This window comes from Suillus discolor (assembly GCF_016758755.1).
Source record: "Suillus discolor strain FC423 chromosome Unknown F5147scaffold_311, whole genome shotgun sequence".
Taxonomy (NCBI): domain Eukaryota; kingdom Fungi; phylum Basidiomycota; class Agaricomycetes; order Boletales; family Suillaceae; genus Suillus; species Suillus discolor.
In genome coordinates this window covers 1-21176 of record NW_024541558.1, presented here as the reverse complement: position 1 = coordinate 21176, position 21176 = coordinate 1, and the positions used below count along the sequence as shown (strand labels likewise).

The 21176-nt window shown below is 47.6% G+C and overlaps 5 protein-coding genes across 5 annotated transcripts; 2 read left to right on the top strand and 3 right to left on the bottom strand.

Annotated features, from left to right (window-relative positions):
• Nucleotides 1–3586: 3586 nt before the first annotated feature.
• Nucleotides 3587–6525, bottom strand: F5147DRAFT_734089 (urea transporter). The gene is made up of 12 exons (XM_041439426.1): nt 6308–6525; nt 6028–6197; nt 5609–5970; nt 5248–5556; nt 4897–5194; nt 4790–4846; nt 4661–4738; nt 4435–4612; nt 4241–4317; nt 3960–4184; nt 3717–3905; nt 3587–3671 (listed from the first exon to the last, which is right to left on the bottom strand). The coding sequence occupies exons 1-12, from the start codon at nt 6351–6353 to the stop codon at nt 3606–3608; spliced, it is 2055 nt and encodes a 684-aa protein (XP_041284352.1). The 5' UTR covers nt 6354–6525; the 3' UTR covers nt 3587–3605.
• Nucleotides 6526–7751: 1226 nt separating this feature from the next.
• Nucleotides 7752–8018, bottom strand: F5147DRAFT_540928 (uncharacterized protein; the record flags this gene model as incomplete). The annotated part of the gene is made up of 1 exon (XM_041430231.1): nt 7752–8018. A coding segment is annotated over one exon (267 nt), but the record flags the coding sequence as incomplete, so codon positions are not given.
• A 2246-nt stretch (nt 8019–10264) lies between these two features.
• F5147DRAFT_783145 (uncharacterized protein) lies at nt 10265–11209 on the top strand (the record flags this gene model as incomplete). Its single annotated transcript, XM_041442802.1, has 2 exons — nt 10265–10928; nt 10986–11209. The coding sequence occupies 2 exons, from the start codon at nt 10265–10267 to the stop codon at nt 11207–11209; spliced, it is 888 nt and encodes a 295-aa protein (XP_041284350.1).
• An 88-nt stretch (nt 11210–11297) lies between these two features.
• On the top strand, nt 11298–13288 carry F5147DRAFT_802808 (sulfate transporter family-domain-containing protein; the record flags this gene model as incomplete). The annotated part of the gene is made up of 8 exons (XM_041443311.1): nt 11298–11635; nt 11706–11766; nt 11827–11881; nt 11940–12022; nt 12073–12135; nt 12184–12484; nt 12570–12686; nt 12738–13288. 8 exons carry the CDS (start codon nt 11298–11300, stop codon nt 13286–13288), a joined length of 1569 nt encoding a protein of 522 aa, XP_041284349.1.
• Nucleotides 13289–19690: 6402 nt separating this feature from the next.
• F5147DRAFT_734074 (Coq4-domain-containing protein) lies at nt 19691–21137 on the bottom strand. Its single transcript, XM_041439425.1, has 4 exons — nt 20671–21137; nt 20392–20618; nt 19863–20335; nt 19691–19802 (listed from the first exon to the last, which is right to left on the bottom strand). The coding sequence occupies exons 1-3, from the start codon at nt 20984–20986 to the stop codon at nt 19949–19951; spliced, it is 930 nt and encodes a 309-aa protein (XP_041284348.1). The 5' UTR covers nt 20987–21137; the 3' UTR covers nt 19691–19802; nt 19863–19948.
• Between the last annotated feature and the right edge of the window lie 39 nt (nt 21138–21176).

The following is a 21176-nucleotide window of genomic DNA, read 5'->3' as shown; positions in this document are numbered from 1 at the left end:
AAATCATTACCTGAAGATTGAGCCCATAATTTGATTTACAAGTGAAATAGGCATCCCCATCAATCCCTGGCTTTGAAAATAGGACTACAATGGTCCCATCATACATCACCCACCCATTTCTCCAGGAGCCTCTAAATCCAACTCGACTATCTATCCACTGCTTCTCATACTCTTTCTCCTGGCAGTTGGATGACAAACAAAAGCATCATGGAGGTGATTCAATTGCGTCAAGCAACGTCTTGTGTAGAGCTCAACAGCACCTTCAGAAATGCCTGCAAAACGGGCAATATCCTCAATGGATGCACCATTCCCGTATCGACCCATCCTGTATAGCGTGACTGCGAGCTGTATCTGAACTGCTGCCTGGGTGTTGTTTGAGTTGTTATAAAAGACAGGATGATCTTCAATTAATTGAGGATGACCTGAAAGACTTCAGGTGAAACACAGAGCATGTTGATGAAGCATGAATGATGTGCTGGATTTGTGCATATTCCCATGCAAGGTGAAGTGAGCCAGCTTTGAGTACTGGGGGTCTTTCTCGAAGATAATGAAAGTGCCTGATAGCAAGAATGCAAGAGATATCAAGGTCAAATTCATGGGCAAGCCTCTTCTGGGGTCTGTGGTGGCTGAAGGATGCTTCGTAACATCATATGCAGGATGTAGTTTTGTAGATATTGGTGGTGTAGACTTGTACGAGCCATGGCTGTAGTGTATTGATCACCTTCAGTGACAATGATGCTTATCGATAAGATTTGCTTATATAAGTTTGTTTATTCGCGCGGGGCAATGATGTAATGCGCAGGGTTTATTAGGGTTTGCGTTTGGTTTGCGTTGTATTTATTTCTATTTATTCTAAATAGGTCACGAGGTTGGGCGTTAGGCGTTGGGCTTGGGCGTTGGGCGTTCAACTTTGAGCTCCCCTAATACCATTACTCGTTGTCAGATTCATCTTCACTGTGACCAGTGGCATTATGACAATTCTCGGCAACTGCCTGAATCGGGGCCGCCCTAGTAGGTGCTTTTGGTTCTAGACCTTCGATCCTGACCTGATCGATTCCTCGCCCCTCCATCAAGGCGCCATATGACCTAGTAACCATACTATGCGCCAGAGCACACCCAGAGGAACTATCGCGCCAGTGAGTTGTTTTGTTAAATGCAAACAACTTATACTCACAACGCGGCTTATCAGGTCAGCAATTATGTCGATGTTTGCAGAAAAAATGACATTGCTCACTGTCGGTGGCAGCATCAGTAGCAGATATTAAAGCAACAGCAACAGCGAGGGCAAAGGCGAAATGCATTGTTTGTGGATGTGATACTAGTGCGGACCCAGATAAGTGTGAGGAAGACAACTTGCCTCTACGTGCTGAATACCGTTCTTTATGTAGAATAATCCAGTTCACGTAATTTAGCGTGGAGCAAGGTGAACGGTGTGAACCCCAAACATATTGCCACCTAATAAGATTGTCCTTCAAGTTGTAAAGGAATCTCTACCAGCAATTTGGCGTGGAACAACGAATCATCTTGTAAAGCCAACCCGCAATAAGGACTGATAAGCCTCCAGGTTGGCGCGGTCGTGACGTGGCACCGACAAGTACTCAACTGAACTGCGGTCCGAAGCCCTGGAACTATGAAGAGGCAAGCGTTGGCAGGTCACTACAAACTAGTTGGACGTCCATTCGCTTACAAAAAGGCTCGACGTGGCTGCTCAATGCAGGAATTTTTTCTCAATCTACCTGCAAGCATGAATATCGAACCACTATCCTCGCACGAGGCACATCGATTCATGCGCCACCCTACCCGTGTGCGTATGTTGCATATGACTTCTAACCACTGTTTTTTTCCTCAGGAGTCCTGCAGGCTGCCGATACATGCCGCAACCGTTGTTTTTGTCATTATGCCAGATTCCAGATAGGCTAAACACGTGCGCTTCTTCCTGTTCCCTACGCTACGCCATTTGTTAATATCAACCCTGTCTTCGGATATGAAATCTACTGTAGCCCACTCAGCTGTGCGTATGTGGAGTGTCCATGATAAAATACCGAAACACTTTTATGAAAGCCGTAGGTGCTTTTGGTTCCAGACCTTCTATTCTGACCTGACCGATTCCTCACCCCTCTATCAAGGCGCCACACAACCTAGTAACCATATTATGCGCCAGAGCACACCCAGAGGAACTATCGCGCCAGTGAGTTATTTTGTTAAATGCAAACCACCTATACTCACACAACGCGGCTTATCAGGACAGCAATCATCTGGATGACTGCAGAAAAAATTACACTGCTCGCTGCTAGTGGTAGCAGCAGTGGCAGATATTAAAGCGGCAGTAACAGCGAGGACAAAGGCGAAACGCATTGTTTGTGAGGATGTGATACTAGTATGGGCCCAGATAAGTGAGGGGAAAGTATGAAGATGTCTTGCCTTTACGTGCTGAATACTGTTCTTTATGTAGGGTAATCCAGTTCACCTTAAATCGAACTGATATAGTAACCTCAATTCCAACAGATCATGACTCAGGTGCATGATAACCAGCTACCATGTGAGGCGAAGCAATGATTAGCAGCAATTTAGCGTGGAGCAAGATATCACCTACTGAAGCAAGGAGTGAACGGTGTAAACCCAAAGCATATTGCCACCTAATGAAACTGATCTTGTAAAGGAATCTCTACCGGCAATTTGGCATGGAATAACCTTGTAAAGCCAACTCTTTGACGCGGTCGTGACGTGGCACTGACGAGTACTCAAACTACGGATATCAGTAGAACTGATTCCAGCTCTATTTCTCTGCCGAGTCCAAAGTCCTGGAACTATGAGAAGGCAAGCGCTGGCAGGTCACTACGAGCCACATAGTTGGACCGTGAACGCCGTGACCGCTCAATGCAGGACTTTTTTTTTCGATCTACCTGCAAGCATTGAATATTGGACCACTATCCTCGCACGAGGCACATCGATTCATGCGCCATGCTACCCGTGTGCGTATATTGTGTATGACTTCTAACCACTGTTTTTTTTCCTCCTCAGGAGTCCTCCAGGCTGACGAATCACGATGCATGCTGCGATCGTTGTCGTTGTAGTTATGCCAGATTCCAGCCAAAGACGTGCGCTTCTTCCTATTCCCTGCGCTGCGCCATTTGTCAATACCAACCCCGTCTTTGAATATAAAAGCTACTGTAGCCCATTTTGCTGCCTTGGAAGACTTATTTATTAATGAGCGTTATAATGTCACAGCAGTATGTGTATCGACATCGGTCCTACGACAGCCGAATCATTTCAGCATACCTACCTGCGAATATTATGCGTGGCTAGCGTAGCGGAAACTGAGGCTAAGGCTTTCGCTCACATCATTTTCTCCGTCCTTCCTCATATCGACCAGCCTCAGGTCACCAGATGGGAGAGGCACAGAAACGAGTAGCTCAAAGTAAACCAGCATTTCGAAGCTTTTAGATCTTGGAGCAGCGCGGCGCCGATGACCAGAGTTCGGGATGATACACTCATACACAAGAAATGTTCCCAGGGTTGCCATCAAATGATTTCATTCTTTAAATAACCAATGAGCAAGGTAGATCATAGTGTTCTTTCATTATCCAAAAAGCTGTCACGGAATTTCATTCGACAGGCTTCTTCATTGAAGATGGCGCAACAAATTTACCACTCCCAGGAGAGAAAATATCCTGCACGCCATCAGATGAGCTCTAAGATAAAAATGCTACACTTACCATGATCACTCCTCTCGAAATGAGCCGAAGCGCGGCTCTGCTCTCCCACAGGGGGTATATCACGACTGCGAACGCCGACAGGAATATCCAAATGATACCGACCATCACCCATACCGAAAAGCCGGTAACGCTATAGACCGTCTGGGCAAAAAAGAGGGGGAGAGGGATAAGTATTATCAATACCAAAGTCTGTAGAGCAAGCGGCTTCAGTATCTGAGTAGTTACAAGGAAACAAGCACGAACAAGCACTATTGATGCTCTGGCAGCGAACTTGAATGCCTTATTAAGGCCAACTGGGTCCAGCTCGGGGTCGATTTGAGCTTCATTTGTCGCGGATGATGCTGACACGTCTAAACCTTTCTTCTCGACCTCTGGCTCCTCTAGTTCGTCATTGACATTTCTACTAGCAACAGCGGTACCACGGTTATTGATTGCACGAGCCGAAGCAAAATCGTAGTCATCTGGCCACTGCAGAATTGATTAGCTCGTGATCTCCGAGTCAGTGGCTGAAACATTTTGCGCACGATAAGTGAAGCAGTAGTTGAGATAATGGCACCAACACCGATTGATGCAAGATTTCCTGCGAGCATTTCGTAGTCGCCTATTAGTCATTGAGTCAATTCAGCTTCACATCAGTGTTGAAATTGGCGGTCATCTAACCTCCGCTCGTCTGATCACGCTATAAGGTCAAAAGGGAAACGATGGGAGTATGAGATACGTACGGTGGCATTGATCACTTTTTGGTTAAGCGCAGAGGTGGTGACCAGCCAGGCAATAATACCTGCGGAAAAACCAACGAGCGAACCAATAATGCAGCCCACTTTATTAGCTTTTTTCCAGGTAATGCAAAGGGCAATTGGGCAGACAGCAGAACCCAGGATGACCCCCATGAATGTCTGCAAACTATGTCAGGCACAATAGGTCACATGGATATATGCACGGACATAAAGCCAACCCATGGAAACTCCGATGTAATAGAAAATAACACCCGCGATACCCATCACAAGGGCAAAGATAACAACCTACTCACGACAATTGATCAGGAGATTAGATTTTCCAAAAAAGATGTTTACCCCTGCATGGCTCATACGCAAAATTTGCCGCTCCGTAGCCTTCGGATTAATATATCTCTATAACCAACAGTAAGCGATTTTTTTCCGAATGCTGAATAGGAACATACCACATAGACATCGTAAGTCAAAATAGAAGAGACTGCGATGAGCTCCGCACTCGTGGCACTGGTCACAGCCAGAAAGAGGACGATAAGAAGTGCAGCTGCGCCCGATTTCCCGAGCAACGTCGCAGCAGCTAGCGAGGCTGGAAGACCCTCTGAGATAGCATTTTGCGAGAGCGGCGCAAGCATGGGAATGAAGTTGCTTGATAGTGGATCTTGTGACGGAGAATTGGCAGCAGGCACCGCAGAAAAAGCCACTGCGGCAAGCCCAAGCGTCGTTGAGAATGCAAATGGAACAGCAAACCTATGCTTGAATTAGAAATGCCAGCACATGCCGGTAAAGAAATGCCAACTCACCACGCCAAACCACCAATAAGGTATGCCTTGACAGTCGTAGAAGGTCTGCTGGCAATGGCGCGCTGCCAATATGCCTGGTCCTCGAAGACAGTTGCGAAGTTGCCGATGAGGTTTATAACACCGAAGATGAGGCCGTTTTTGGAGCGGAGAGTCAGGTATGAACCGCCAGCATTACCGGCTACAGGTGAGATCTTGGATACCTCATCCAATAGATGGTGCATGCGACTGATGGAACCAATGTAGCTTGAGGTTGCATATACGGTGAACATAAATGTCAAGATGATGGCGAAGAGGACGGTTGTATGAGTACTGGAGATAAAGGTATGAGTAAAGGTATATGACATGTACGACATCCACCTACTAATCACAAAGGAGTGTGGAACGCATTCCACCGACGACGACATAAATGGAAACACCCAGTGGGATCAAGAAACACGCAGCGATAGTGCTCATCCCAGTCAAACTTGTCACAGTAGCCGAACCACCCAAAATAAGCATTGAGGAAACGATCAAGTTTGTCGCAAGACCAAAAAACATGAAGAAAAGATGCGCTGTAGTTCCCCAGCGCGCTGCAACAATCTCGAGCCAGGTGTGTGCATAGGGAGCATTGAGCTTTAGCTTCGCGGCAAGCTGCGCGAACAAGAGGACCTGTACTGTCGCACCTGCGGCATACCACCATGGACCCGAAATGCCATATCTATAAGCAACTGCACTAGATTGGAGCTAAGTGATATCGCCCGCTAAGCCATGTGTGGATATGGATGTTGAACATGGACATACTAGTGTTGCTGCCCATGTCCAAGCAGAGACAATGCCAGAAGCAATAAGCCCAGGCTTCACTGAGCGCGAAGCAGACGAAAACTCCTCGGACTCTGTGGGAGAGACGCCCGTGTAGCGTGACTGCATAGCAGTCAAACCCACCATGAAAGCACTGAAGAACAGTCCGATCCCTAGACGTCTTGAGCGAATGATAGAAGACAGATTACAATGTATCTTACCGATGACTGACAATGTTATTGGAGATGAGTGTTTAAAACATGTGAATTAGAAACCAACTCACCGACGCCATAGCCTGCACCTTGGGGGAGAACTTCACTGGTCGACATGCGGGCAAATGTGTCCAGAAAGTGGCTCAAGACCTTATCTCATTTATACCAATAGCTGCAGTTATTTGATCTATCCAACCTCGGAGTATTATCACTGACGAACTTGGTTTTTGCAGATATAAACAGTTCTGATAATCAAAGTTTAAATACCAGATTTGTGACAAGGACAGCCTGAGCATAAGAACATCATGTTCCGATTCTATTTCAGCACCACGCGCTAGTGGATGTTTGGAACCAAACACTGATCGGACATTCGAATCCGTGCTTCGCGGCAAGTGCAAGTGTTCCACTGGCAATACTACAGTTCACTTCTTCCTTGAATTCTGGACCAACAACTTTCCAGCCACTGTGGGAAGTAAAAACGCTGAAAATCAGTGTATAGAATACTGAAAGTCAGCGTCCAAAACACTGACTTTCAGAGTTTCTGTATTATGACCACAGTCCATGCTCGAACAAGAAGATAGGTTGCGCGAGAATTCAGTACCTGGAACCCTGAAAGTGACATTTTTCAGTGTCGAAGACACTGAGATTGGATTGACGGCACACTGAATAGCACTGAGTAAAACACTGACATTGTGATGTTCGTGGTACTGAAAATAACGACTCGAGACGCTGAAAATCATGCAAGATCTCACTGTAAATTCACCATTTGTGACGCTGAATCTTCATGAGTATCATTACAATATACACTGGATGAGTGCGAGAACAAGACATATACATTATGAATAAAAATTGACATAACAATAACAAGTCTGTGCGTGAAATTCCGAAAGGCGTGCGAGGAGTCCAAGTTGACAGTGTTCGTGAGGTGAGTCCAACAATCGAGTCCACAACGAAGAGTCCAGTGCGAGATGAAGTCAGGTGTGCTTGAAAAAAGAGGTTAGTGGTGCCGGGTGCATTTTCTTTTGAAGGTGGGACCCTGTAGTAGAATCGACCGGCAAGGTGAGCATACTCAGCCAGCATTGGAAGAAATACGCACTGGAATAGGCTCTTCCTCAATGGGCATGACCGCTGCCTTGGTTTTGCTGCGTGTCCGTTTTCGAGCAGGGGACTGAGACATGAGTGGAGATGACAGGGTAATCAAATATACATGAGCATAAAAGCACTCACTGGCGGTAGTGGAGTCAGTTGAGAGAGTGCACTGTCTGGTGGACGGGAGGCCGTAGTTGAGCAGTCAGAAGAGGACTGCATGGTATTGGGGTGTTGAGATGGTCCAGGTTGTGGAAGTGTAGCCTGTTCATTGTGATGGATAGACGGTCAGTGAATGTCTGAAAATACAAATGAAAGCACCTCTATGAGCTGAAGTGTTGCCCGGCGCAACCTTGGCGGACCACCTTTACTAGACTGGTTGTCATGAATAGCGACTCTGGTGTTGGACTTTGAGCGCTGGATGTTGGTCCTGTAGATCTGGTCTAGTTCCTCGTCCGAGTCAAGAGCAGGATGCAAGTCGATTCCAGCTGATCTACTATCCAGCCGAATGGTGTGAGCTTCTGCGATGGTGATGCCGAACCTGTGTGCAATTGCACTGGTAGCGACGTATGGGACAAGAATAAAGTCTGTGAACTTTTTGACGTCGAGTGGGCGAATGGCGTTGAGTGGGAGAGTTGATGTCCGAAACATTCCTTCGAGCGCATGAGCAATGATGTGCTCTCCTTTTGGACCATAGCTGCAAGAATGAAAGTTATCAGCAATTGTCAAAAGCCAAGTACAACACTCACAAGCCGGCTGTTGAAAAAATGTAGATTGAAGAAGAGACACCTTTCCTGTCCCTTGTGAACGCATGAAGACACGCCTCCTCGGTATTTTCTTTGTAATACTGGGAAAGACAGTCGAGAAATGACTTCCAGACGATATGTTCAGCTCGAACACCTCGATCTGAAATGAGTGCAGCGATGTCAGCTTCCAATGACCATGTAAAATCATTTAGTGCAACAAAATCAGGTGATACCGGCCAACCACGCAGAGTGATATCTCGACGTCGCTGCGCCAGACGGTTCTCAGATTTGATGGCAGAACAAATGTAGAGCGTAGTACGAAGGACGTTGCGAGTGTCATCACCATCCCGCTGAATGAAGGCAGCGCGGTCATGGAACAACTTGACAAGCTCGGCTGACAGGACAGTAGGGACATGGTCTTCACAATCATCATCTGGGCAGAACTTTGGGATGTCTTTGCTGTGCTGGGATCCAGAATGTGGTGCTGGTGTGTCTTCATGGACATCACGACGTGCTGGCTCGGATGAGGTCTTTGCTTTGGGTTTGATAGGCCGGGGGCGTGGCTAGGGGCAGGTTACATACTATTTGAGATTAAAAAATGCACGAACGGGCATACCTTTGGAGGAATCTTCGACACTGTCTTCGATGATGATGTCGAAGGAGCCTGGACTTGTGGCTGACCAACACCAGATCATGGAGGTAAGTTACACATGGGTTTGTCGAGGTCACTTACTGGTGTTGTTGCCATGGCAGTCTCACCGCTACTACGAGGCTGTGGAGCCATGGTCTTGGCCTTCTTACTGGTTCTTGTGACTTTGGATGTACCGCTAATACGAGTCTTGGCTGCTGTCGTGGGCCTTTTGTTTACCTGAGGGTCAGTGCGAGGTGCTTGGAGTGCCTCCTTTGCCCATTTGGCTTCTGAAGGGCCGTAAGTGCAGCCAAGCAACATAATATGAGTGCAGCTCACTCAAAAAATCCTCGACTCGTTTCTTGAAGAGCTCTGCAATATCAGCAGGCAGACCTCCCTCACTTCCTGGCCCAATCTCCTCGGAGTCCAATTCTTCATCTGATCCAGGGTCCGTCTCGCTACTATCATCTGAGTCAGAGTGAGCTGCAGGAGCTGGCAACTTCGCACGGCCGGTGGATGTATGCGTCCGAGTCGACTTGTTATGGCTTGAGAGTGTGATCTATATAAAATGAACAGTCAATGGTCAAATGACAGGCCATTGTTACATACCTTGTTTGAGCTGGGCGCGTCATAACCCATCCTTCTCCTATAGTTGGCGTGATTTCGTAAGAATTGTTGCAAAAAATCTTTGACGGGCCAGCCGTCCTTAAAGTGTGTGAGGTATGGGATTTCGAGCATGGCCTATTAGTATCATTAGCGCATATATGCATGTAGGAGGACAAAAAATATGTACCAATGTGATTATGGTGCCTAGTAGCGTTGGCGGCTGGTATCTAATGGTGGTCTCGAGGCGTAGACCATTGTCCTTGGCAATTTCGATGATCTTGTACTTCAGAATGTCTGTGAGAATCCACACAGATAGAAAAAAAATGCTTACTCGAATTTTCTTATACACGGTATCCCTATCATCCAGATTCATAGCGTGCTGTAAATTGAAATGTCGTCCGGCAGTGCCATCAGGACGCATAATTGCACCCTTCTTCTGACACGCCTTGAGTTTCTTGCGGGCCTCTTTCTCACCTAGATTTTTCGCAGTTAGGACATTTGACTAGTGCTAACATAGGACTTACGCATCACATGTTGTACCTCCCGCTCATTGGCATCAACTTGCCTCTGTAGTGCTCGGAATTTCTTCTTGGTTCCTAGAGAAGGCTTGTTAATAGTCCGTGTGTGAGGCATGGTTAGTGGTAAGTGGTAGGGGTTATTTACGTGTTGTTTGCATCAACCGAAGCCAATGTTTGGTTGTGTTAATGGTCACGTGATCATTACAACCGAAATTTTCACCAAGACTGGTTGAATTCTAAGTATGTACACACGTACGAATACGACTTGTTCAGCTCCAAACTGGAGGCGATACATACAGTGCGGCTTGGAAGCTGGCACGGACGCCAATGGTTCGGGTGTAGCAAGTTGTACTAGTACTGTGAGATGTACAAGTTCTCCGACTTGCCCCCCCAAACTCGCTTTGCGCAGGTGCGAACTCCTAACCCTAACCCTAAGCTTGCTCAATGGCTGCAGCCCGTGGAAGGGAGTTCCTCCTCACCCTCCTCAGTGAACTCTCCTTACTCGTCTTACAAGAGTTCGGTTGCCAAATCCGCCTATTCATTCATGGTGGTGCAGTGACCCTATGCTGGCCCATGGGCTACAACACCTACAAACCCCAGCAAGCGCAGGAACTACGAAACCGTATCCACGACGCAGTGCACCATCTGCAAAAGTTATCTGACACTTTGCCAGAGGAGTCATCCCACATGGCGCTGAGCCAATCAGCCGCGCAGTCGCCTCCTGTGGCATCAACCACACGCTCTCCTGCTGCACTCTGCTCGTTGCATACGATGTCAAGCATCTTAGCCCCACACTCGTTTTCACAGCTGGCGTCGGCGTCCTCGTTGCATTCTCTTTACATGTCGTCCCACAGCGTTTCGCCTCCCGCATTTATGGGGGAGCGTACGCGCCGGTCATCGACGACCTCTGCACGACATCAGACCTTTTCACCCGTCCTCGCATCTTCACCCGCCCTCGCATCTTCACCCGCCCTCGCATTCTCACCCAACCTCACATTCTCACCCGCCCTCACATTCTCACCCAGCCTCCCAATCTCACCCGGCCTCCCAATCTCACCCGGCCTCGCATATTCCCCGGCCTCGCATTTGAATACATACGGTGAATCAGGTACGTTTTATGTTCATTTCATCACTCATCCCCTCAAACTCATTCTCCCGCATACAGGTCCTCCATATCCAACTCTTCTTCGATCTCTCCTTTGGCACACTCCAGCGCTCCTCCCTCACCGAGCCTCCAAGTGCTTCGACACCCTCTGCGCCTCCGGGCGTTTCATGCTGCCCTACGCCTTTGCCTTCGCCAATTCTAGCACCAGATGCTGCCCTATGCCTTCGCCTTCGCCAATTCTAGCACCAGATGCTGCCCTATGCCTTCGCCTTCGCCAATTCTAGCACCAGATGCTGCCCTATGCCTTCGCCTTCGCCAATTTTAGCACCAGATGCTGCCCTATGCCTTCGCCTTCGCCAATTTTAGCACCAGATGCTGCCCTACGCCTTCGCCTTCGCCAATTCTAGCACCAGACAGTACCACTCAACCTGTCGCCTCAAGCGATGCAGTATCGAGCAGCTGCGGCGACATCGCAAGATACTCCATCAAGTCCTCAGGGCCGAAGTCTCGGTCTCACACTACGAGATGTACTCTCGCCACGCAAATGAGCTAGTGATTAATCTCTTGGATGCCGTTAGTGACCCGCAGCATCAGACTGAAATGTTCGTACCTGATCCAGCGATGTCGTGGTGTTGGATGGTCCAGTTGACTATCAATCTTTGTGACAGATACGCGGCGTCCCTAATCATTGACGAGAATCCGGCATCTTAGTTGGCATGGACACTGTGAGTCGCTACTCAAGCAGTCCTGATTCTTACTCTGATGTCCCGCAGAGTGCAGCCGCATTGCAGATATCACTGAAACCTATTTGAAGGGAATCATGAAAGATCCAAGGCATGGGGTACAAAATCCTTATACTTTTCCTCACCCTGAGTGTTTGATTTGGACTATCTTATTCTAGGCGGTGAAATACTTGACCAGTCTGTTTCCAATCTTTGGATGGATCACCCGATACAGTGAGATAATTCATTCTCCCTTTGACAAGCTCAGCCTGCTAATCGTATACGTCTTCAGATTTGGGATGGCTCACTGGCGACCTTATTGCTGGTCTTACCGTAGGAATGGTGCTAGTCCCACAGGGCATGTCATATGCAATAGTAATATTCCATCTTGACCCTTGTTCTCGTTGATTGACAAGCCTTCGTAGCTTGCATCGCTTCCTGCACAGTATGGTCTGTATTCCTCCTTCGTCGGCGTCCTTGTATATTGCGTACGTGCACGCTACTTTGGATAATTGCGGCGCTAAATTTACTCGTAGTTCTTTGCGACTTCGAAAGATGTTTCTATCAGACCAGTGGCAGTTATGTTGCAAACTGTGGCTCAAATCATCATTGCTGTAGACGCACAGTACCCTGGTAAATGGGCTAGCCCACTGATAGCCACCACGTTGGCCTTTGTTTGTGGATTTATCGTACTCGGGATTGGCCTCTTGCGCATCGGTTGGATTGTCGAGTTCATACCCGTACCAGCAGTCAGCGGGTATATGACTGGATCTGCGATAAATATAGTTGCAGGTCAGGTTCCCGCCCTCTTGGGCATTACCGGGTTCAGGCAAGGGTGTCAGTCATTTCGAACGAAACGCAATTTATGACATTTCATAGTACTCGAGCTGCCACATACGAAGTTATCATCAATACTCTCAAGGGACTTCCCGGTACGAAAGTGCGCCTGTCATCGATAGCGAGCTCGTCAAAGCTCTCGGGCCACAGATCCCTGTTGCCACCATAATTCTCCTTCTTGAGCACATCGCCATTGCCAGATGTAAGTCACCAATCATCTGACCGTTATGCCCTTTTGACACACTACTTGCAGCATTTGGACGGGTCAATGGATACAAGATCAATCCCAACCAGGAGCTCATCGCCATAGGCGTGACGAACATGCTTGGCACTATATTCCATGCGTATCCCGCTACAGGATCGTTCTCCCGTTCTGCCTTGAAGTTGAAGTCGGGCGTGCGGACTCCTCTGGCTGGTATCTTCACTGCGATGGTTGTCATCGTTGCTCTCTATGGCCTTACCCCAGCCTTTTACTGGATCCCTAGCGCTGGTCTTTCGGCCGTCATCATCCACGCGGTCGCTGATCTTGTCGCGTCACCTTCCCAAGCATTCTCTTACTGGCGCGTATCCCCCCTCGAGTTTCTTATTTGGTTGGCTGCAGTCCTGGTCACCGTCTTTTCGTCTATTGAGAACGGCATCTACATCTCCATCTCGGCATCGTTTGCCTTACTTCTGGTTCGCGTCGCACACCCTAGGGGATATTTCCTTGGGAAGGTTACCCTGACACGCAACTCAACTGAATCACGAGAAGTCTTTGTTCCGTTGCGCAAGGATGGCATAACCAACCAATATGTCAAGGTATAAATCGATAGATATCACGCACCCAGCCGCAGGCGAGCACAACAGCACGCTCATCCTCGCGCACGTCAAGTACTTCCATGTACCTTCCTGCGTTCGGAGGAGGCGTTCGGCCGCGTTTTGACTCCAGTGCAACGATGAGTATCCAGTCGATCCCGAGCCATCAACCAGTGAGCCTTCTCAGCATTCATTCGGTTCTGCGCCTGATGGTGTGCTCGTATTATCCTTTCTTACTTACTTGAAATTGACACTTCACGCGACATGCGTTGTATGAACATCCAGAATAGAAATTGTTTACCTAAAATGTGATGCTAGAACAACGATAGGACGCCGTTCCTGGATGTACAATGGTTTCACCACTGATCACACTTTCACCACTTCCTCACCACGATTACTTGCTTGAACATTACTTGATACTGTCATTTATTTTCCACAATGTCCAACAAAAAAAGAAAGTATTGCCATTGCTCTCTTGAATGCAGACGCCTTCTCAGTTATCGCCAGCGACTCCGTCACTACAAAAAAGCAAAACTTATCAATCTATCACCTTCCGTTTCCCCCACGGAATCATCGGAAGATCCACAGACAATAAATCTAGAGCCTGAGATTCACGCATCCAATGCACCTGGTGATGTGAGCATGAGCGAGCATGATGAAGACTCAAGCCCAAACTATTCAGATCAGGAGTCTGATGAAGATGCTGCGAGTAATCTGAGTCACGCAGACGAAATTGTTCCATATGATGAAGAAGAAGAAAATGATGGTGTAGACGAGTTAGATGTGAGAGGTGGCCATATAGATGCTGAGATTGAGGCACTGCATCATTCACTTTGTAAGTTTAATCGCTACTGGAAAGTATTTACTAGTAACAAATGAGATTAAATATAGGCAATACCTTGTTGACAGAGCAGGATAGAGATAACCTCCGTGCTCACAGTCTCCGCATCAAGAGTCATATGCCGCGTGCGACATTCAATGAACTGCGGGAGAAGTTTAGTCACAAGATGGACATCGACTCCGAATATAAGATGCTCAAGCGTTTCGAAGGACTCACTACTATCACGCCCATGAAAATAGATTGCTGCATCAATTCCTGCATTGCATATGCTGCAAGATACAGTCACAGTGATTTATGTGACTTCTGCGGAGAAAGACGTTTTGATGTTCAAGGGAAGCCTAGACGTCAATTTTCCTACATGCCGCTGGTCCCTCAATTGCAGGGTCTGTTTGCCCGAGAAGATACAGTGGAAAAACTCTTATACCGCCATCAATATGACAGCAGCCCCCATACCATCAATGATGTCTTTGATGGTGAGATCTATCAGTCTCTCCGGGACAAGTTCGTGCTGGTGGATGGCGTTCAGAAAAACTATAAGTACTTCTCTGGAAAAAATGACATCGCATTTTCCTTAGCAACTGATGGATATCTACTGTTTGGACGATATCGCAAGGGGCCTTCTGCGACACCAATCCTTATCCAGATCTACAACTTTCCCCCCACTATACGCACCCACCACGAACATCTGATTTGCCTTGGAGTCATTCCAGGACCAAAATCTCCAAAAGATATTGCATCCTTCCTCGTCCCATTTGAGAACGAGTGTGCCAAACTCGCCAATGGCGCACTCACCTTTGATAGCCTTGGGAAGCAAATGTTCTGGCTCCATGCCTACAACATTTTCAAGCTTGGTGATATCCTTGCGATAGAAAAACTACTGGAAATCCGTGGCCATAATGGCTTTGCACCATGTCGGTCATGTCTGATCACTGGTGTTCGAAATAAGTCTGCAAATAAGACTAATTACTATGTCCCATTAACTCCCCCTACTCAACCTAATACTCCGAACCTACACTGGGACCCCCTTCAGCTCCCCCTTCGCAGCCATGCTCATTTCGAAGAGGTACTGCAAGAGATGGACGATGCAGACACTGCTGCGGAGAAGGAGAGGATTGGCAAGAAAAATGGTCTCCGTGCAGGCCACCTTCACCTTTCTGACAGACGGCGAGTAGGGTCAATTGACTTTGCCAAGTCCTTTCCTTGGGAATGGATGCACGTCTTCCTTGAGAATATTGTCCCAATGCTTGTCAAGCACTGGACTGGAAAATTCAAGGGTATGGACGCTGGAAAAGAAGATTATGAGATAGTTGATCATATATGGACTGAAATCGGAGCAGAAACTGCTGCTGCAATCGCAAACATTCCTGCTACATTTGTTCGAGTCCTCAGCAATATCGCGGATGATCACTCAAACTTCACAGCAGAATCATGGTCATTCTGGATCATTTACCTTGCCCCAACACTCCTGCGTAATCGTTTTCCGAACACAAAATACCACAAGCACCTTTGCGAGTTAGTTTGGATCATGAAAAAAACACTACAGTTCTCAATCACGCATGCGGAGATCGATGAATTGGAACAGCGGATTGCAAACTGGGTAGTCAAGTATGAAAAGTAAGCAGTCTATTGCAGGACGTGGTAGAACATGGCTGATATCATTATAAGGTACTACTATCAGCATGACGAGTCAAGATTACCAGCCTGCACTCTTCCAATTCACGGAATGCTTCATATTGCTGATGACATTCGTCGATGCGGACCTGTGTGGACCACATGGTCATTTTTCCTGGAGCGCTATTGTCAAAAATTCAAAATAGCACTAAAGTCAAGAGTTCAGCCTTGGGGAAACCTTAACAAAGAAGTTCTATATACGACGTACCTTCAGCAAGTGGTCCTTCGGTATGACGTCCAGGAGGAAGTGTCACTAAGTATTCGGAGGGATTGGTCCCAGCTAACAACGCATGAGACTGTTTTCGAAGATTGTAAGTCACCATCCAATGACTCGAGATAACAACATAAACAGTCCTACCAGATGATGCTTATGTTCTTCGTCCCCCTCGAGTGACTTCATATGAACCTGACCGTGATGAGCGGGTTAAAGTTGCATTGTATTTCAAGCAACTCATTGGCGGAAGGCGAGCAGTGATTGTTGCACGTCTTCCAGCTGTGATGGCACTCTGGAAAAAAGTTCGTATCCAAAATGGCGGAGACAGTATTCGGACGCACAGTGCCACCAGGTCATCCAAAAAGCAAAGGAACTCGTCATACGTTCGAGTGAGTCTACTATATCACACATTAGTTCCAAACTTGACAAGGTTACTTAGTACGAACTTGAATATGAAGACCGTGTAAATGGAGCTCTTCACGTGGTTCAGTTGGTGCAATATGGTCGTCTCGAGAAAATACTGGTTTGCTCGTTGTCAAACGACACTCAGTGGCTAGGGCTTGCTGGCAAAACTCTTCTGCTCGCGCTCATTCGACCATGTCAGACCGAGGGTAGAGATGCTACCAAGGAGGAAGCGCGTTATTCAAGGAACCTTGCCAGCATCATCACCGACCTACGGAATGTAAAAGGAGTTGTAGGGAGGGTCAAGAGTCGCGGGGAATGGACTATCATTGACCGCAGAAGCAGTTTTGCGAAACCAGCCTTTGATGGTGCTGGGTATAATACAGATGAAAGTGAGGCGGAGTAAATGTTGATATATATACATACGAGGAGCTGGAACGTGTACAGTGTATTTAATTGCCGCTTGTCCTGAAAACAGAAGCCTACTTCTTAACAATAGAAACGGCAAACATATGGAGACTGCAGGTCGTGTGCCGAAATGCAGGGAACTGAGCAAACGACATCAACGAATAAGTGATAATCACCGGAAGTGCGGGCAACTCACGCGTCCTCATTATAGTCATTCCCATGAGCATAGTCGTCGCCGTTCTTAGAGGTTGCGATATGGTCTTCTGGCTCTTCTTGGACAGGCAGCGACTTGTCGGGAGTTCGGGTCTTCATGGCCTGCAGGGGAGGTGTATTGCTTGCAAATTTGCTGACCGCAGGCGGCGTGACACGAGCATCGTCGGTGACAATGGCTTTCCGCACAGTGGGCGGCGGACTGGGAACCCTAAGGGAGGAGCTTCCATTAGATTGATATGAGTCCCGCTTATACGAAACGTAGTCCACGTCCACTGCAGTCACACTCTCACCGCCTGACGAGCCAGTAGGCGTGTGGTAAGGGGGAGAATGAGAGGGCTGATTGAGTGGAGATAGGAGTTTCGTCACGTTGGGTGCGGCTTGCGTCAAGGCCGGTGGAGAGGAGGTTCGTTTTGACTGCGGGGGGATGTTTGCAGTGGTGGGACTCGCTTGTTGTGCCTGACGCTGATTCGCAGACTGAGTTGCTGTTCAAAAATATTCAGTACTTGCGGCACTGACGAAGTGAACGCTGAAAAATATTCAGTACTTGCGGCACTGACAAAGTGAACGCTGAAAATTAGTCAGTGTCACAAGTACTGACAGACGTGACTCTCACGTCAACACTGAAAATAATGGGTTCTTTTTTCAGTATCTACGTCACTGGAATATGTCACTCAGGGTTTCTCACGTTTATTTTCAGGGTATTTACTTCCCACAGTGCAGCCGTATCAACATGAAGTTGGAGTCTGGATGGAATTCATATGGCATTCATCTGGTTCTTTCACTCTACCACGTTGATGCGTCCTTCATGTTAGGTTCAGGCTATCGTACTACAGGCCCTGTTTTGGACTGGTCCATACGATGCAACGATTCTCTATTTTCAAACTCAACGTGATTTAGTGCCACTGGCACGTTACATTCTGCACAAGTGTAACGTTTTCCCGATTACCGACCTACGTTTACGATATTGAGACTTAGCTTCTTGCAAGCATTATGGTTCAGTCCAATGGACCAAAGGAGACCGCGGAGGCTGGATCTGCGCCGAGCTAGAACACTTGGCCAACGATGTTCTTCGTGCTTGTCAGGAGGCTAGCACATTGCAAGAACCGGCCGAGATCAATATATGATATAGCAGCAAGCGCACTGTGCTATTACATGGCAGAAAAAAGGCTCCCAGCGTCCATGTAAGTAAGTCTTTGGTGCTGTTGCAGACAGTAAGCAAACGTGAGACACAGTGACGGACACAGCAACTTTCATACTTCGCTTAGGGGTGCCGATGGGCCTGCCGTGTCCCAGACTTTGGCTCAGACTTTGTCCCAAACCGGCAATTTCAGAGATGTCCTCGTTTCGCCGGTCTGAGGTAAGTACGGTTATTCGCTCCTCGTTTCAATACAAAGTTTCAACCATACATTTTTAGCTTATGCTTTGAGTACGGGATTTACAGGACTCGTGTGCTATATCGAGTGATGTCCGCTGATGGCTCCTGTGGATGGTTGATGACAAGTAGTACATATATGCCACACTCCTGCTTCTTCTGACACGGACCCCGCATCAGTGATTCTCAAGAGACTTTGGGTGCCCTGTCTTAGACCTTCAGTTGATGAACATCCAGTGATGACTGGACACTCCTCAGTACGGTGCCAGAGGACTGGTGAGAAAGTGATATTGTCTTATAGCATACCATTACATGACAATATATGCAGAGCACGTCCTTTACTTTGTATTACGACATAAACGCCCCGCAATCAACGTAATGCACCCTAAAGGTATGGTTTGATGTAAGATTCATGCTATCCTTTCTTTCTCTTTTCTGAGCAGGTCAGACGCATTTGAGATGCAGTGCCATCAGCTTCTTCTCCCCTTGATGGATATGTGATATATAACGTCAATCCACCCTTCCTCGATGCGATTCAGCAAAGGGTCCTTGGCACTTGAAGGCATCCGACACTTGTCATGTCCGCATAGGCGCAGTCAGCGAGCATTTCTGCTAGGCAATTGGCTCTAGCATCATTCGCTCTTGTGGTGTACCACCATGCTATCACACTCGTTCAAGAGGTATGGTCACTTCCATAGTAACTAATAACGATTTAACCCTGATCTAACGCTGTCATTCTTTTATTATTACTAGGCCACCTTCTTCTGGCCTGGGTCATGGTCAACTTCCTAAAGTCCTATATCTCACGGTAAACCTGCGTTATATATAATCACATTGTTGGTGATCTCACCTTGGATTTGGTCATAGTGAGAGGATTAGTATGAAGTTCCAGCACTGCTGCTAGTGTGATGTGAGCGTTATGTGCGACGAATGTGATGCGAATGTCTAGATTCGTGCGATGTGTCCTAGACGTAATCTGCGTTTTTCTGCAGTGAGTGGCCGGCATCTGTTGCTCAAGGTCACAGACTTTGTCATGGCTGTTTGCAATTTCAATGAGGTGGCAATCATGAGTCACACTAGCAGTGTAATACTGATCCAGGATGGTCGTTACTCATAGTCGTGATGGTGGCTATTGCCGTGTAGGAACTTGGGATAAGAGTCTAGGTTGCTGTGAAGGGTGCTGAACACGAGAAACGAGCAGAGGAAATGAGTATTTGCACGTTTTAACGTTGTGTTCAATGCAAGCTTAGTAGCAGGAAAAGAAAAGAATTTCATGCACCTATTTGGATACAGGTGCCAGGATGTTTCTAGCTCATAGAAGCTTCCCTCCCTAGAGCCGGGCTACCTCCATGTAAGCTTAAATATAATAGTACAGCGTACCAGAGTCCAGGCGTTCTGGATCCTATAACCGTGTCGGTGCACAGACTCAAAAAGTTGACAACGGGAAATAAGAGACATACATTTATCTGTTCCACATGCTGAAGCTCCACAGGACCCGCGAAACGGCCAAAAAAAGATGTCAATTACTTATCGCCATGCCGGTGTGTATCAGGGGAAGTCAATACGCGAGGCTCGCGGGATGGTAAGTCCTGCAGGTGGATCCCAGACACCAAATTCCTTCTTCATTTCGTCCAGATCCTGTCCCCATCTCTCCTCCCAATACACTGTAAGCAAGCACCTCGCATGACTCCCGCATCTCGCAGCCCAAGGAATGAATTCCCCCCAAAGTCGGGCCCGCTGAGGTGACTTGAGTCTTATTGAGGCTCCCAGGGATAATGCAGTCATGGGAAAGCCTAGATTCGTGAACTCAAACGCTTTGAGTGCAAGTTCGGGAAGGGCGGAGACTTTAAATCCAAAGAGGGCGTGGTACAAGTCGTGCGTCTCGCGATAGCGCTGCATGACATATGCAAGCTCTGGGTCATCGATATAGTGTACCTGGGTCCTCAATGGTGAGCATCTGGTATACATAGCGTGGAATAAAATGACCCCACGGGCTCTCGAGAATCAGGTGTGACCTTACAAGCGTCAAGCCACCTCACATAAGCACGTCCAAAGGTGTTCTCTGAGAGGGACCGCAACTTCTCCCAGTCCAAGGTCTGCGAATTGATACGTGGCATTTCTTTGAGAATGCGCCGACCCTCTGGAGACTCCAACATTGTATCCCTCAACTTTACCAGCGTTGGCCCAGCAGTGGTTTCTCCGCAAGCTGCAACCATGTCTAATGGACTTGTCAGCAAATGTACCCACTATAAAGATTAGGAAGTGCTTGCCCGCGCGACGAGTATCTATGAGAGACATGAGTGCAGAGCCAACTGCGAGAACTCCGGTTTCGAATGGGGTGAGTGGTATGTGGCCAGGATATGCCGGTTGAAGTCGTGCATTCGTGTGAACAGAGCGTGAATTTCTGTTGGTAGCATGGGATGAAGACCTAGGCGAAGCTGCCAGTGCAACGAAGGAGCGAGCTTGGCTGGTGTTAATTACACTGTTCCATCCATGAATTCTACGATACGAACTATACATTGGCTTCATTAACGAGTGAGCTCCGACACGGATTATCGGGGGGAAGGAAGTACAGATCACTGACATGTCGAACTTGGTGCCAGCGGTTGGTTGACTTCAAAGTCTCGAACCGAGCTGTTGGGAAGGGGACCCTAACCCTAGAACTGGGTTATGCCCGAAATGGGGATCATTAAAACTTTGCAGTGGGCTACCAAAGCAAAGCACAGTTTGAGTGTCCACCAACTCAAAGCGTCCAGACTCCACATCCACAAAGCGC

Coding starts and splice junctions, on each gene's coding strand:
- F5147DRAFT_734074 (XM_041439425.1), bottom strand. CDS start 20,986: ATGTCAGTGATCTGTACTTCCTTCCCCCCGATAATCCGTGTCGGAGCT. Junction 20,619..20,670: donor CATAGATACTCGTCGCGCGG/GCAAGCACTTCC, acceptor CAAGTCCATTAG/ACATGGTTGCAGCTTGCGGA. Junction 20,336..20,391: donor CACCTGATTCTCGAGAGCCC/GTGGGGTCATTT, acceptor TTGAGGACCCAG/GTACACTATATCGATGACCC.
- F5147DRAFT_734089 (XM_041439426.1), bottom strand. CDS start 6,353: ATGTCGACCAGTGAAGTTCTCCCCCAAGGTGCAGGCTATGGCGTCG. Junction 5,195..5,247: donor CTTATTGGTGGTTTGGCGTG/GTGAGTTGGCAT, acceptor ATTCAAGCATAG/GTTTGCTGTTCCATTTGCAT. Junction 4,318..4,434: donor AGTGATCAATGCCACCGTAC/GTATCTCATACT, acceptor AATGACTAATAG/GCGACTACGAAATGCTCGCA.